The sequence below is a fragment of the Larus michahellis genome, chromosome 6, assembly GCF_964199755.1.
Source record: "Larus michahellis chromosome 6, bLarMic1.1, whole genome shotgun sequence".
In the NCBI taxonomy this organism is placed as follows: Eukaryota; Metazoa; Chordata; class Aves; order Charadriiformes; family Laridae; genus Larus; species Larus michahellis.
The window spans coordinates 52,051,448-52,065,464 of record NC_133901.1 but is presented as its reverse complement, the minus strand read 5'-3'; the positions used below and the strand labels follow the sequence as shown (position 1 = coordinate 52,065,464).

Genomic DNA, 14,017 nt, shown 5'->3' with positions numbered 1-14,017 from the left:
TGGTCGCGTGCTCCTCACATCGGCTCTGCATCGCTGGGTGTTTACTTTCTGTCTTGATGCTTGAGTCTTCCACAGAGGTGGCTCAAGCTTCCTAAGCACCCAAGTATGTTTGCAAATATATTGTAAAAAATTTTCTTCACCTGTACAGGAGCAGTGCTGTAGATTTAAAGGGCGAGGGGGCACTCGTTTTCCTAGAAACTAAGCACATTAATACATTTTGGAAGAACAGGGGAAAATAGATTATGTTATTCTCATGAAAGCAAAGATCTACGCAGCGAGAACAGCAAATCCATCAAGATGAAAACCACTTAATGCCAGAGACCTAAATTTTCTCAAGAGCTGATGCCTCAATGAGCCAGCCCTCACTCTTGGGAAAGAGCAAGCATCGTTCTTGATGCTTCCAGAGTAAAAGCAAAATGTATACTTTGTCTCATGTAATAAAAATACACTAAGAAATAAATTCAATAGCTCCAGCCTTAGGCACACATTTAATGAATATTGCTAAAACGATGTAGTCGCACAACGTCCATTCATGATCGAAAGGCAAAGGTTAGTTACACTGAGCAGCACTACGTATTTTTTCTTGTAGCAAGTGTTAATTAAAATTTCCAGGCCCGGAACAGGGCGGTACGTTGGGATGGAGTGAGGATGGTGGGCAGGGGGCTGGTTTCCTGAGCGGCCCAGCAGTGAAGCCACCCCCGAGGAGCAGCACCAGCCATTGGCAGGGGAAGGGCCCTCAGCTGACAAGAGGCAGGGAGGCACAGGACCCAGCTCCAAGGGCCTGCGCATGGACGTCACACATGCTCCTGTGCCGCCATACAACTGATTTCATGGAGGAATCGAGGCCTCGTGGGCACGTGGTTGCCATCTTGGGGCACAGGGGCCTGCCTGCCATGGCGGCAGCGGTGGCCTGCCCTCCCACAGCCATGCCATGCTGTGCGGTGGTGTCCCCACCTTCACAGATGGCCCTGTCTGGTTCCTGGGGTGGGTTTTTCCCCGCATGATGTCCCAGCTCCCACAAGCGTCACCACAACCCCGGGCAGCGCTAGGGGCCTGGGGCAGAGTGGCTGGAGAGCTGCCCAGCAGAAAAGGACCTGGGGGTGTTGGTCAACAGCTGGCTGAATATGAGCCAGCAGTGTGCCCAGGTGGCCAAGAAGGCCAAAAGTGTCATGGCTTGTACCAGGAACAGTGTGGTGAGTGGGATCAGGGAAGTGATCGTCCCCCTGTACTGGGCACTGGTGAGGCCCCACGTTGAGTACTGTGTTCAGTTTTGGGCCTCTCAGCACAAAAAAGACATTGAGGTGCTGGAGCGTGTCCAGAGAAGGGCAACGAAGCTGGTGAGGGGTCTGGAGAACAAGTCGTGTGAGGAGCTGCTGAGGGAGCTGGGGTTGTTCAGCCTGGAGAAAAGGAGGCTGAGGGGAGACCTTATCACCCTCTACAACTACCTGAAAGGAGGGTGTAGTGAGGTGGGGGTTGGTCTCTTCTCACAAGTTGCAAGTGATAACACAACAGGAAATATCCTCAAGTTGTGCCAGGGGAGGTTTAGATTGGATATCAGGAAAAATATCTTCACCGAAAGGGTTATCAAGGGTTGGAACAGGCTGCGTCGGTAAGTGGTGGAGTCACAATCCCTGGAGGTATTTAAAAGTTGTGGAGATGTGGCACTTCGGGACATGATCTAGTTGGACTTGGCAGTGTTAGGTTTAGTGTTGGACTCGACGATCTTAAGGGTCTTTTCCAACCAAAACGATTCGATCGCTCTGTGATTCTAAAAACTTTGGAAAGGGCCAAAACGCAGAGGCCGCCCCCAACCTCCTCCCGCCAAGGGGCGCTTCTCGCCGCTGCCGCCGCCGCTCCCTCCTCCCCTCTCCATGGTGCCCCCTCCCCTCCCGCCTTCTCCCTTCGCTTCCGGCGTTGCCATGGGCGGGCAACTTCCGCTTCCGCCTTTCTAGTTCCGGGTTCTCCGGTGGAGGCGGCGATGGCGGCGGCCTCCTCCTCGGCGGCGGCCGCGGGCTGCCGGGAGGGCCCGGCGGTAGCGGCAGGGGCAGGGCCCGGCTGGAGCGACTCCCAGTTCCGTCGTTACTCTTTCGAGACGCGGCCCATCCCGCGGCTCAGCCACAGCGACCCCCGCGCCGAAGAGCTCATCGAGAACGAGGTGGGGTGGGCAGCGGCGGCCCGGCCCGCTTCGGCTCGGCCCGGTGGCTGCGGTGGGGCCGGGGGGCTTGTGATTCGTGGCGCGGGAGCTGCCAGCCCTGCTTGTCAGGTCGGGCAGAGCCGGGCACGCAGAGCGGCTCGCAGGGTGCGGGGCTTTCCCGGGTCCCGCTGCCGTCCCGGTGCACTCACTGGCCCGTCCCGGCTCTGTGCCTTTGCCCCGGCTACCGCCCTGTCTGCCGCGGAGCGCCCGCCGTGCCCCCTCCCCGCGCGGGCTTGGTGGTTGCCGCTGTCCCGTTCCTCTCAGTTGTGGTGGACAGTTCTTTACGGTACCGCAGCGTGGAGTTGTGAAATTTGCAGGAAACATTTGTTTTGAGTGCTTTGTTGTGCGGATGGAAATCGTGGAAATGTTGTGTGAAGCCATGGGCACAAGTTTGTTATTTTTTAAGTGAAAGCAGTCACAGATGTGATGGTTGCTTTGCAGTAGCAGCTCTTGTATTGGTTCTGGACAAGCTTAATCTAGTCTTGGTAAGATTGCTAGTTGTTTGGGGTTTTTTTAATTAAAGAAAGCCTGCAAGAAAAGAAGTTGTGCATCCACAGCTTGGAAACACAACAGCTGTAATTCTTGTTTGAGTTGCTTACTGTTTATAGCTGAGGAGATGGGTGATGTCCTTTGTCTTCTTTTTGTAGAGATGGGGTAATCTCAGTTTTTCAATGGCTGAAGGTTATCTGCATCTCTGAGAAAAGAGGAGTGCTGTCTCTGGATTCAGAGTTGTCTTTCTGCCAGCATTTACCCCTTCCTAGCTGGGGCTGGAAGTGACCAGACAGAATACTATGTCTCTCTGCTACGTGGCAGGACCAAGTAGGCCTAAAACTGTTCCCAGCTAGTGTTTGTCTAACCTCACGTGTTAGAGATTAGCTAAGCAGATAGTGGAATCTGTGCCATTGCTACCAGCAGCTTGCTGTAGGAGCAAGCCACCGCTTTCTTAAAACTTTCTATTATGTTATGCTTGTTTTTCTTCCCAAATCAAGGTATCTGATTACTGTAAATGCCTTTTCCAATTCCCTATTTTCAAAGAGAGCTTGTGTGGTTGCAATAATGAATGTGACGGTTCTTGAGTTCAAGAGGTCCTTGAATCAATAAACTTCCTGTTTTTCTCCAGGAGCCGGTGGTGCTGACAGATACGAATCTGGTTTATCCTGCTCTGAAATGGGACCTGGACTACCTCCAGGAAAACATCGGCAATGGGGACTTCTCAGTGTATAGTGCCAGCACACACAAGTTTTTGTACTATGATGAGAAGAAGATGGCCAATTTTAAGAATTTCAAACCCAAGTCGAGCAGGGAAGAGATGAAGTTTGCTGAGTTTGTGGACAGACTCAAAGAAATACAACAAAAAGGGAGTGCTGAGAGGTATGTGATATGTGGAGGTTTCTCTGTTTCTGCAGGTTAAGTAGGGGGTAGGTTTCTCTTCAGTGAGTGTTGGTGATTAAAGCCTCTCAAACTTTTCATTTTTTTTTAAAGTCCTGCTTTTTCTGCCGGGCTGCTACTTGACTGCAGTCTTGTTACCTGATGAAAAAAGTCCTATCAGTAACTAATCAAACTGTTCACATTGTCTGCAGAGAGTTTTTTCTTTTCTTCTCTGTCTGAGGCAGGGTTTGGACAGAGAAAGCCTTAAGATTCACTTTCTTTTGGCAGACTATGGTATTGGTAGAGGAGTTTAGTTATCTAATTAAAAGGTTCTTGTGGTTAAACCCCAGTGGACAGCTAAGCACCACAGAACCACTCACTGACTCCCCCAGGTGGGACGGGGGAGAGAAACAGAAGAGTAAAAGCATGAAAACTTGTGGGCTGAGATAAAAACAGTTTAATAGGTAAAGCAAAAGCCACGTATGCAAGCAAAGCGAAACAAGGAATTCATTTACTGCTTCCTATTGGCAGGCAGGTGTTCAGCCATCTCCAGGAAAGTAGGGCTCCCTTATGCATTATGGTTACTTGGGAAGACAAACGCCATAACTCCAAATGTTCCACCCCCTTCCTCCTTCCCCCAACTTTTTATTGCTGAGCATGATGTCATATGGTATAGAATAGCCCTTTGGTTATTTGGGGTCAGCTGTCCCATCTGTGACCCATCCCAACTCTTTGTGCACCCCCAGCCTACACACTGGTAGGGTGGTGTGAGAAGCAGAAAGCGCCTTGACTCTGTGTAAGAACTGCTCAGCAATAACCAAAACATCCCTGTATTATCAACACTGTTCCCAGCACAGATCCAAAACATCGCCCCATACTAGCGATTATGAAGAAAATTAACTCTACCCCAGCCAAGACCAGCACAAAAGTACAGGCTATAGCAGCACTCAGCCTTTTTTATGGAATATCAAGGTAGCTAACCCTCTTTTGGAAAGATGAGATAAGTTTGCATACGTGCAGTTTATATGTTGGTGGTGACGGACCATAACTGTTATCAACCGTACTTAAACCTTCAGTTAATGTTATTGGTCACCAGCCCTCTGAAAGGACTTATGGATGCTTAATTCTGTCTTAATTGGAAGCAACTCTGTGTCTGTGTCCACTTGTCATCTGTGCATTTTTCTTCTTTGTCAAGCTTTGGATGTGCTTTTTCCAAGAGAGTAGGCAGTCCTTGAACTTAAAAATGCGTTTTTCTTCCAGCATTGCAGACAGTAGCCTGTAATACTGCAGTTGTTAATACGGATGTTTGATTCCTCTGGTCCTCTATGTCTAAATGTAACATGGCTTTAAAGTAAGTTGATACTGAAACACTCTGTGTTTCCTGAGCCCTTTTTTGCCCTTGTGCACTTCTAGTAAAAGAGGTGTCTCTTATCACAGATGGGTTAGAGTGTTGGCATTTATCTGGGGATTATTTGTGTGTTTGGTATTTGATAGCGGCCAGTCTGTTCACTGTTTCTTCCCCCTGCACTGTGAGGGGGTGGTTCTTGCTCTGAAATTCTCTTTTCCACTTGTGATGGCTCAAGTAGAACTGAGTTCTGTACCATGAAATCTTTCATCAAAGTTTGGGGACTTTTTGAATTTGTTTCCTTCCACAGGTGTTTATGGTGTGTGGTGATAGAACAGAATCTCTAGGAGTTACGTCTTTAGTTTTAAAAGCTTTCTGAAGAGATGCAGAGATATGTCTTTATGTTCATAACAAAGCTTAATACTTGGTTTCTGCTTGTCTCTGGGAAAATACAGGCTATATCTGCAGCAAACCCTGAATGACACAGTTGGAAGGAAGATTGTGGTGGATTTCCTTGGCTTCAACTGGAACTGGATTAACAAGCAGCAAGGGAAACGTGGCTGGGGTCAACTGACTTCTAACTTGCTTCTTATTGGCATGGAAGGTAAGCAGTTTCCTCTGACTGGAGAGGGGGAGAAGAATCAATCAGCAGTTCTGTATTTCAGTTCCAGAAGGTCTTTCAAATGGATTTTCCACTGGTTTCTCAGTGTTCCTTCAGAGGAGGCAGTTTAAAGCTTTGTGTTGGGAGGGGACTGTTGTCACAACCTCACTTGGGTTATAGAGAGGAAACCAAAGCAATAGCCTGTATTTCCCCAGGGACATACTGTGAATGCCTGGATGTACTCTGCTCATGGAAAGGCTCTGTATGGTGCTGGTAGGGCTGTGTTTTCAATAATTGCTAATCATATTCTGAGACCTGTTTATTGTTTGAATGGTTCAGATGCTGTAGATTGAAAATGCTCAGAGTCTATAGATCTAAAATGCAAAAAGGTTTGCAAGTTGAGCAAAGTTAGTCTTCTGGACTTCACTTTGCATGTCCAGTGTCTACCCAGGAGGAAAAACTGATTGTTTTGTGAAGCATTTATTCTTATTTGAGGTGGTACATTGTGGGGATGAATTCTCTTTCCATTAAGAGCTGAATTCCTTTTTGGAAGGTTAGAGGGCACTGGAGAACTTGAAGATGGATAAATCCTAAAAATATCTGTATAGAGTGGAATTCCAAATCCATGTGGAGACTGACTCATAGTCAGGTGCCTTTAGAAGACAGAGGTACCACTACTCTGTTGAAAAGGAGAGCGTTCTAATAGGAAGTAATCTCAATAATTGGGCAAGAAACATACACGTTTTTGTGAAGTGGGATGGCCTATAATCAATGTGGACGTCACATCCAATTACAATTGTCCAATTATAATTACTTGGCCGTTCGTGGCTGTTCAGTTCTGACAGCAGATGTTTTTTCCCCTTTGCAGCAAGTCATACTCAGCTTACGGTAGTTTGCCACTTGTTTTACTAGCAGAGAAAAGAGAACTTAATGTAAAAGCACTGCACCAACACTTCCCTACAGGTTGTAATATGGTCACTAAAATCCTAGTATCAACAGGTTATGCACAAGAACCAAGGAATTGTCTCGAACCAGTGTATGCTAGAAAAAGAGTGTCTTTACATGAGCATGTGATTGATCTATTTAATGAAGTTATGGCGTTAACTGTTATCTTAATTCTCTTTAGTGAAAATACATATAAAAAGCAAGATAAAAGATTAATATCTGGATTGACAAACAGCCTGAAAATCATAGTTGTGAGGGATACAAAATGGCCCACTGTATTTAAATATCTGATTAAGTTTAAGATCTGGTGGTGACAGTCAAGCTTCATAACTGTTAATCAGACTGAGGAGATGCTATTGGGAGCCCCAGTGACAAAGAGATTTGTTTACTTATTTTCATGCAAAACAACTAGGACTTTTTTCAAAATCAGACTGTTAGTCTTCTTTTTCTACAGGCTAATAATTTTTGAAAGTCCATTCCACAACTCGTGTTCTAAAACAGTGTTTTATGAAAAAGCTTCCCGTCGACATTCACCATCTGCTGTTCATGGATACAAGCTGGAAATCCTAATCCTGTAGAGCATAAGTTGCTGAATATGGATTTAGAATGGAAATTAAGTGGGATAGCAACTGCTCAATAAAGGGTGACTGATACAGTGATCAGTTTGTAACATTTCAGCGGTCATTTTCCTTGTTTAGTTTTCTGAATATGTGGGAGAGTATTTACTCTCTTTAGGAAGGAATATAACTTGCTTCCATCTTTCATACCTGTATGCGAGTGTGTCTTGATTGTTGCTTTTTCTCTCTGTATAGGGAATGTGACACCAGCTCATTATGATGAGCAGCAGAACTTCTTTGCTCAGATTAAGGGTTACAAGAGGTGTATCCTGTTCCCTCCTGATCAGTTTGAATGCCTCTACCCTTATCCTGTGCACCATCCATGTGACAGACAGAGCCAGGTGAGAGTAGCAGATCTGTTTTCTGCTCCATGTCAGTAAAGGGCATTTGTGAAGATGCTAGGTGGGAGGAGGCTGCCCTAGTTGTATACCACTTGTTGAGCCTTTGCAAAACCTGTGTTCGGATCTGTTACCTGGTGAATACGTTGAGAATAGATTGAAGGTGTGTTTCTGTTTGTGTCTGGTCCTGACTTGCAAGTGCTAGGGCTATAAGCATCTCCTTACTGGTGGTACAACTGGGCTGCAGTTCTGCCTCTTCTGTTCTGTTTCATTGATCACTTGGTCAAACACAGACTTGCTCAGAGACAAATTGCAGGACTCTTGTCTAAGATGGTGGTACTTTGAGGGTACTGCAGGACATTGCAGTGGAGTTAAGACATGAATGGGAATGTAAGAGCCATATGGGGAACATCAGGAGGATTTGATACTGAGAGCCAATGAGGAGGACTGTCACTGCAGGATGTGCTTCTGAGTTTCTTAATGTTTTCTTCCATTAGGTGGACTTTGACAATCCTGACTACGAGAAGTTTCCAAACTTCCGGAGTGTGGTTGGCTACGAGACGGTGGTGGGTCCAGGGGATGTGCTATACATACCTATGTACTGGTAAGAAGGATGTCGGGGACTGCACAGTGACCAGCAAACAGAGGTCTAAAAGGTCTTCTGCTTAAAGTGTGGGGTTGGCTCTTAAGAGAATTTTGTTTTGGCTTCTCCAGCAAGAATGATATTTTCTGTGATATCTTGGGCCAATCTGCTTCTACTTCCTGTCTGTTGGATGGGAGTGGTAATTCTCCCAAACGCTATGTTATTGTGCGAGTACTCCACTAACGTGTGCAAGAAAAGATCTGTATTTAAATAAGGAGAGCTTTCCAGAAGTTCTGAGATCTTGATAGTGAAGTCTGAACTCATCCATCCAAGGTATTTCACTATACACTACAGCAATAGTTTCTTTTTTTGTGTGGTTTCCATGCAGGTGGCACCACATTGAGTCTCTCCTGAATGGGGGGATTACCATCACTGTGAACTTCTGGTACAAGGTGAGTACAAGCACCCTCCTGCACAGCTTGGATAGCTCTATCCCAGAGGATTTTTTTAGGTAGATGTGTATTAGCATGTGTTTTAAATATGAGAACTTTGTTGCACCAAATCCTTTGCATTAAAGCTGAAAGCTACTTTCTCCCTTTCAAGTGGTCTGTGAAGAACTGGGTGGCTGGGAGAAGGTGGAATAATGTGCCAATTCAGGAAGCATGCAATGAGCTATTTTTGATATTTCAGGGTGCCCCAACCCCAAAGAGAATTGAATATCCATTAAAGGCTCATCAGAAAGTCGCAATAATGAGGAACATTGAGAAGATGTTGGGAGAAGCCTTAGGAAATCCACAAGAGGTATAAAAAAGAACCATATAGTCACTGCTGTTGAACCTGTTATGGCTTAATGCAAAACTCGAGATGCCAACTGTTTGGCTCCGCAGGTGTTACGGTGAGGGTAGGAGAAAGCAGGGTTGCTCTGTTACTGTGAATAGTTCTTCCTGCTGTCTTCAGAAGGTCCTTTGGCTACAAAAAGGCAAGTTCTTTAAATTATAATTCTGGAGAGGACCACTACAAACAATGGAGTACTTGTTCTTGTACATTGGGGAAGGTGTACTTTGTCTTTTGGCACTGCCAGGAAAGCGTTGCTCCCAAACTCTCCTTAGTCTTCTCTGCAGCAGCAATACCCAGTATTTGCCAAAAAAATGAAACTGTTTTACCTGTTGAATTCAAATCTCTTAAATAAGAGAAATCTTTTGTATTAAGTCATGTGCTTCCCCCTTAATGCATGTCTTGGTCATCTCTGAATTCTTTGCAATTTTACCCAACTGGTATTTCAAAAAATCAGATTGAAGTACTAAGAGTATGCTTTTGAAGATCTCCTGCTGATCTGAAAGTGGAAACACTGGGTGTGAATAGAAATGTTTTTGTGGTCTGTAACCTTTACTGTGTGCAGGAGCTCCTCTTCAGTGCACTCATGTGAGATTATGCCTCTCCCCTGAGAATATTTTACTGCCACAGTTCATATTGAACTGCCCTCAGTGACCAGGCAATGCTGAGAAATGGGAGTGGTCTTGACTGAAAACAAAACCTTAGCAAAATTGTCAGCCCTAACCTTCCTTTCAAGTGACCCCAAGGACCAAAGAGGATTCAATGAGTAAGAATGTTCATTCTCTGCCCTGCAAAAAGCAACCCCTGGTGACTGTTGGCTCCTTTTAATAGCACCTACTGAGAAATCACAAATGTAGGGCGGGAAGTGGAAAAAGTTTCAAACAGATACCATGGATGCAATGTTTTGGTGACAGCTAAAGTTGTGTATTGGCAGAGAAGCTTGCAATTTTGGTAGTGTATTTGAGGATGTGCTGAAGTGCTGCAGTGTTTTATCTAGAAAATACCTTGAAACTGATTCGGTGCATCTTAGGCTCAGTTTGCATGCTGAGATCCTCTGCCCTGGGCTGCTAAGCTCATAAGGTGATGTGATGCAGAGGGAGCCAGCCCTGCAGCTGCCATTCTTGTGTAACTATCTCAGCTAACAATCTGTTTTTGCTTTGAACAGGTGGGTCCCTTGTTGAATATGATGATTAAGGGACGGTATGACTAATGCCTGGCTGCCCGGGTGACTGATGTTGGAGCTGCTTTCTTCACAAGCAACGGAAGATACTGAGCGCTAGTATTGCACGCAGCACTTAACAGACTGATGGGTTTCCTGGCCCATCCCTGCCCCACTACAATAGAGGGGGCTACTGGAACTGCAAAACCGTTAGTACCCCATTCATCCTCCACTCTCACCTAACCGAACCTCCCAAGAAAGAGTCTGCACTTACTGGAAGCTGGATTCATGCTCACTAACTTGTTTTTTCTCCCTCTGCCCTGTTTGCCACAACAAGGAGCATTGCTTCTGGCACTTGGATTTGTTGCTTCAGGATTTTCAGGCATTTGAAGAAGAGCTTGGAGGAGAACCAGGAGTGATCTTGTTTCCTCGGCCTCGTGGAGTTTGGGCCTCCTAGCTGGGTTTGTGTGTTGGTGCCTGCAGTGGATATAAGATGGGAAATGATAGATTTCACAGTCCTCTGTTGTTAGAGGACCTGTCCATGCTCAACTCTGACATCTTTTTATATAATGGAAATGAACATGTGAGATGGCCTGTGTGTAATGAGCAACTGGACAAATGATTCAATTTCTTCAACTTAAGACATCTATGCTTTGGACTTAGGACAGGGTAGAGATCAGAGTGAACTCATCTAGTGTGTGAGCACCAAATCCTATGCTCTCCAAGTGACGTCTGTGTTGTAGAAGTCTAGATAAACCTCCTTTCTGAGAGCTTTCTATGGGGAGTGAAGGCTTCTCTCCAGCTCTTCTGAAGCTGCAGTGTGGTTGAAAGGGGATGTAGCGTTATGAAGGGAGATGGATAAATGCCAGGGCACTCACCAAGTCTTGAATGATTAAGACACGTTTTTAAGTGAAATTCCCCGTGGGTGCCGAGCTAGACTGTCAAAACACAGTGTCAGATAGGTACAGAGCCTCCCTTCTCCCCACCAGGGGTGCTGGTTTGTCAGACTAACATGGGGAAAGTGCCCTTTTTACTGAAACTGCAAGAACTCAAGTGTGTGTGGCTGCGCACCAGTGCGCACGTTTGTGTGATGTTGTGTGGCTCCTGTCCATCAGTTAAATCCATGCCAGTGTGTGGTTCCCTTCCTTGTACAGTCATATGAGAGAGGTCAGGGCTTTCTGTTTAAATGTGGTTAAGTTTATCTTGATCCTTTTTGTGTTCCGGGACTTGACATGGCAGGCCAGGAAGTGACAAGACCAAGGCATAGAAACCAGACAAGCCTCTGTTTAAGATTCCTCAGCAATCGCCCTGAAAATTCATTTTGCTTTCCTCCTCCTCTTCTTCCATGCAGAAGCCTTAAGGCTCATACGGAGGCTGGCTTTTTATTCCCTGAGGTGTGCTGCACCGCTCTCCCGGTTTGGGGGTGGTGCAAAGGTCTTGTACATTTGATGCGGTTGTAATGGGTCCCAAGAGCTAGAGGTGGGAGAAGCTGTTTCATAGCCCATATATCTCATCCCAGAGAATAGTGGGGAATTTGTTCTGTTGAGACTTCCCAGTGTTTTCCCCCTTGTTCTTTAGGGCTTGTTCTGATGTGGGATTCTGATAAAAGTGTTGAGAACGTGCTGCTCAGGAAGTGCTCCATCTTTGGCCTTGGCTCCTATCTTTTGCTGGGACAGCTGATGCACCACTTGCAGTGAGCTTGTCTTGCACAGAAGTGAAAAGCCTCTCAAACAGGAGGTCCCAGGGGCTAGTTTTCTGGCTGCTTTATAGGTCAGAAGAAATTAAGTGTAATTGGCAGCTGCAAGGTCCTTGTTTAAAAAAGATGTCTGTGTCACTGAGTAGTCTGACTGCCATGTTACTTGTCACAGACTCTCCAGAGCTGTGGTTAGATTCAGTCGAAGGTCACTCAGCTGGATACTTATGCATGCTTGGCCTTTGGGCAGGTGGGGAAGAAGGCTAAGCTTAAGCTGCTGACTCTGGCCAAAAGCAAGGCCTTCCCAGGAATCCTGGGCACATGCCCATGGTTGAAAGATGCTCAAATGAAATCCCATCTCTGTGCTATTTATTCAGCACATTGTAGTCTCCAGTACTACTTGTTAGACACCATCAGCTCTTGAAAGCTCAGGGTGGGAGTTCATTTCCCATGTGGAGAGAGAATGGTACTTACAGAACTTTAGGATCCTATTTTTTTCTTTATTTGCCAAAGGTCTAACTTTTAAAGTGTCTGAACAGGTTTTGCTGCACTTGACTTCATGAAAGCTCATTTACAATGCACTGATGGACTGACTCCCCCCCTTCCCTTTTCACCTTGTGCTTTCAATGCCCCTTGCCATGGTATTGGGAAGCTGTGTGTGTTCTCTGCTAGGGGTGTGTGTGCAGGGGGTGGGGTGTGACAAACACACGGTACCTTCTGAAGTGTAGTTCTTAAATACAACCAATGTTGAACAACAGAACTGTGTGGCTTTTATTTTTGTGAGTGGCTGTACAGGAGAGCTGCATAAGGAAATATGTGTATAAAGATACCTTTCAGTCTTTCTAATAACTCCACTTGTGTTCTTTACTGGGGAAAGCTGCTGGTCTCCAGAACTGCCTTTAAAACAGTAATACCAGCTGCATTATTGTGTGTCTTCACAACTTGCCTCATACTACTTCTGTAAGCCTGAAAGGAAAGCTGGGAATAAGATGGTACCCTTGAACCCTGTCAACAACAAGTGTTGGTGAGGAGGGAACAAATTCCCCTCCCTGCTGACCTGGATGCTATCACCATGCTCTGGTCACTGATGGGATGACAGAGCAAACTACATTATCATGTCTAATGAGTTCTATCAGTTGCTTATCCTTTGGGATATCTTGTGCCCCATTTGGTCCTTTATCCAATTCATGTTTTGGTCAAGGAGATTTTGGGGGGAGGCTTCCTCTGTGTACCTCTGCTGTATGTTGGCAGCCTTGGGTTGTGGAGTCCTCTCTACCTAATAAAGACACAGGTTATTTTATGGTACTATTAACTCTACAGCAATCTTGGCATCTGACCATCGGTGAAATATTGGTTAAATCCAAACAAATTTCTAATGTGTAGTAAAGTGGGGAAGAGTTGAACAGAGATTAGGGATGGTGGGGGTGGCAGGGGGAGAGAGAGAGAGAGACAGCAGTCTGAGCCTGGCGTACTACGATTGGCATTCTCTCCTCACGCCCTTGGGGGACAGGGTAGATGCGGAGGGAGTAGAAACGTAGGTAAAGTCTTCCGTGACCGTGGGTGTTCACCCTTCTGTGCTGTGCTTGCTGGGCTCATCATCTCTGAACACACACTTGCTTCTGTTCCACTGAACTTAGTGGTCCGTTATGTCTGATCCTGTAGTTTCTGTTGTGCACGTGCCTCTTGGGTAACATGCGTGGCTGGCACCACAAAGCTCAGAAATGTCTCAGGTTGTGCACAGAAGCAAAGGAAGCTGAGGTATGAGAACTTTGTCGTTTGAAAACCAGATCAGACTCCAAGATTTAAACTTGTACTTCTAGTCTTTTTCTTATTTGCTTCTATTACCTTAGGTTCCTTAATACCTTCCTTCTCTTTTGTTTCCCCCATTTCCCTGTTCCTTGAAAAGTGAGATTTTTCTAAGGAGAAGTGAGCTTTCTCTTAATCCTTGTAGATCATGGCTGCAGGATCTTTCCCGTAGAAAGAGAAGAGTGTGGGTTTTCAGACTGATGCATTGTTTTACCCCCTTGATGATCAGGACCAGGCTCAGCTCAGTGATCACCCAGGAAATTTAGAGTGATAAAGCAAGTCCAAGGTGGAGCCAGCAGGTCGGGATCAGGGCCAGAGCTGAGGAGGTATGAGACATAGCTGCGATGCAGGGCCAGTCTAACACAGATAGGGGTGAAGGGCATCACAGCAGCTCTTGAGGGAAAGAGGGACAGGCCTGGGCCAAGACTGCTGCTGCTTTTCTTTACAGCAATTCTTACCAATGAGCAAGCTGACCTTGAATGCAGCCAACTGCTCTTTAAAGTCCTAGAATGGGGATGGTGCATTCAGGGTCTT

The 14,017-nt window shown here is 46.0% G+C and overlaps 1 protein-coding gene across 1 annotated transcript; it reads left to right on the top strand.

Moving 5' to 3' along the window:
• The first annotated feature begins 1,938 nt into the window (after positions 1-1,938).
• HIF1AN (hypoxia inducible factor 1 subunit alpha inhibitor) lies at positions 1,939-12,437 on the top strand. The gene is made up of 8 exons (XM_074591915.1): positions 1,939-2,155; positions 3,315-3,565; positions 5,363-5,511; positions 7,266-7,411; positions 7,906-8,012; positions 8,380-8,443; positions 8,682-8,792; positions 9,991-12,437. The coding sequence occupies exons 1-8, from the start codon at positions 1,979-1,981 to the stop codon at positions 10,033-10,035; spliced, it is 1,050 nt and encodes a 349-aa protein (XP_074448016.1). The 5' UTR covers positions 1,939-1,978; the 3' UTR covers positions 10,036-12,437.
• The last annotated feature ends 1,580 nt before the right edge of the window (positions 12,438-14,017 follow it).

What these genes read in the sequence shown, in the direction of transcription:
- HIF1AN (XM_074591915.1), top strand. Translation starts at nt 1,979, where the DNA reads ATGGCGGCGGCCTCCTCCTCGGCGGCGGCCGCGGGCTGCCGGGAGGGC. An exon ending in AAGAGCTCATCGAGAACGAG is followed by an intron (nt 2,156 to 3,314) that starts GTGGGGTGGGCA and finishes GTTTTTCTCCAG; the next exon opens with GAGCCGGTGGTGCTGACAGA. An exon ending in CAAAAAGGGAGTGCTGAGAG is followed by an intron (nt 3,566 to 5,362) that starts GTATGTGATATG and finishes GGGAAAATACAG; the next exon opens with GCTATATCTGCAGCAAACCC.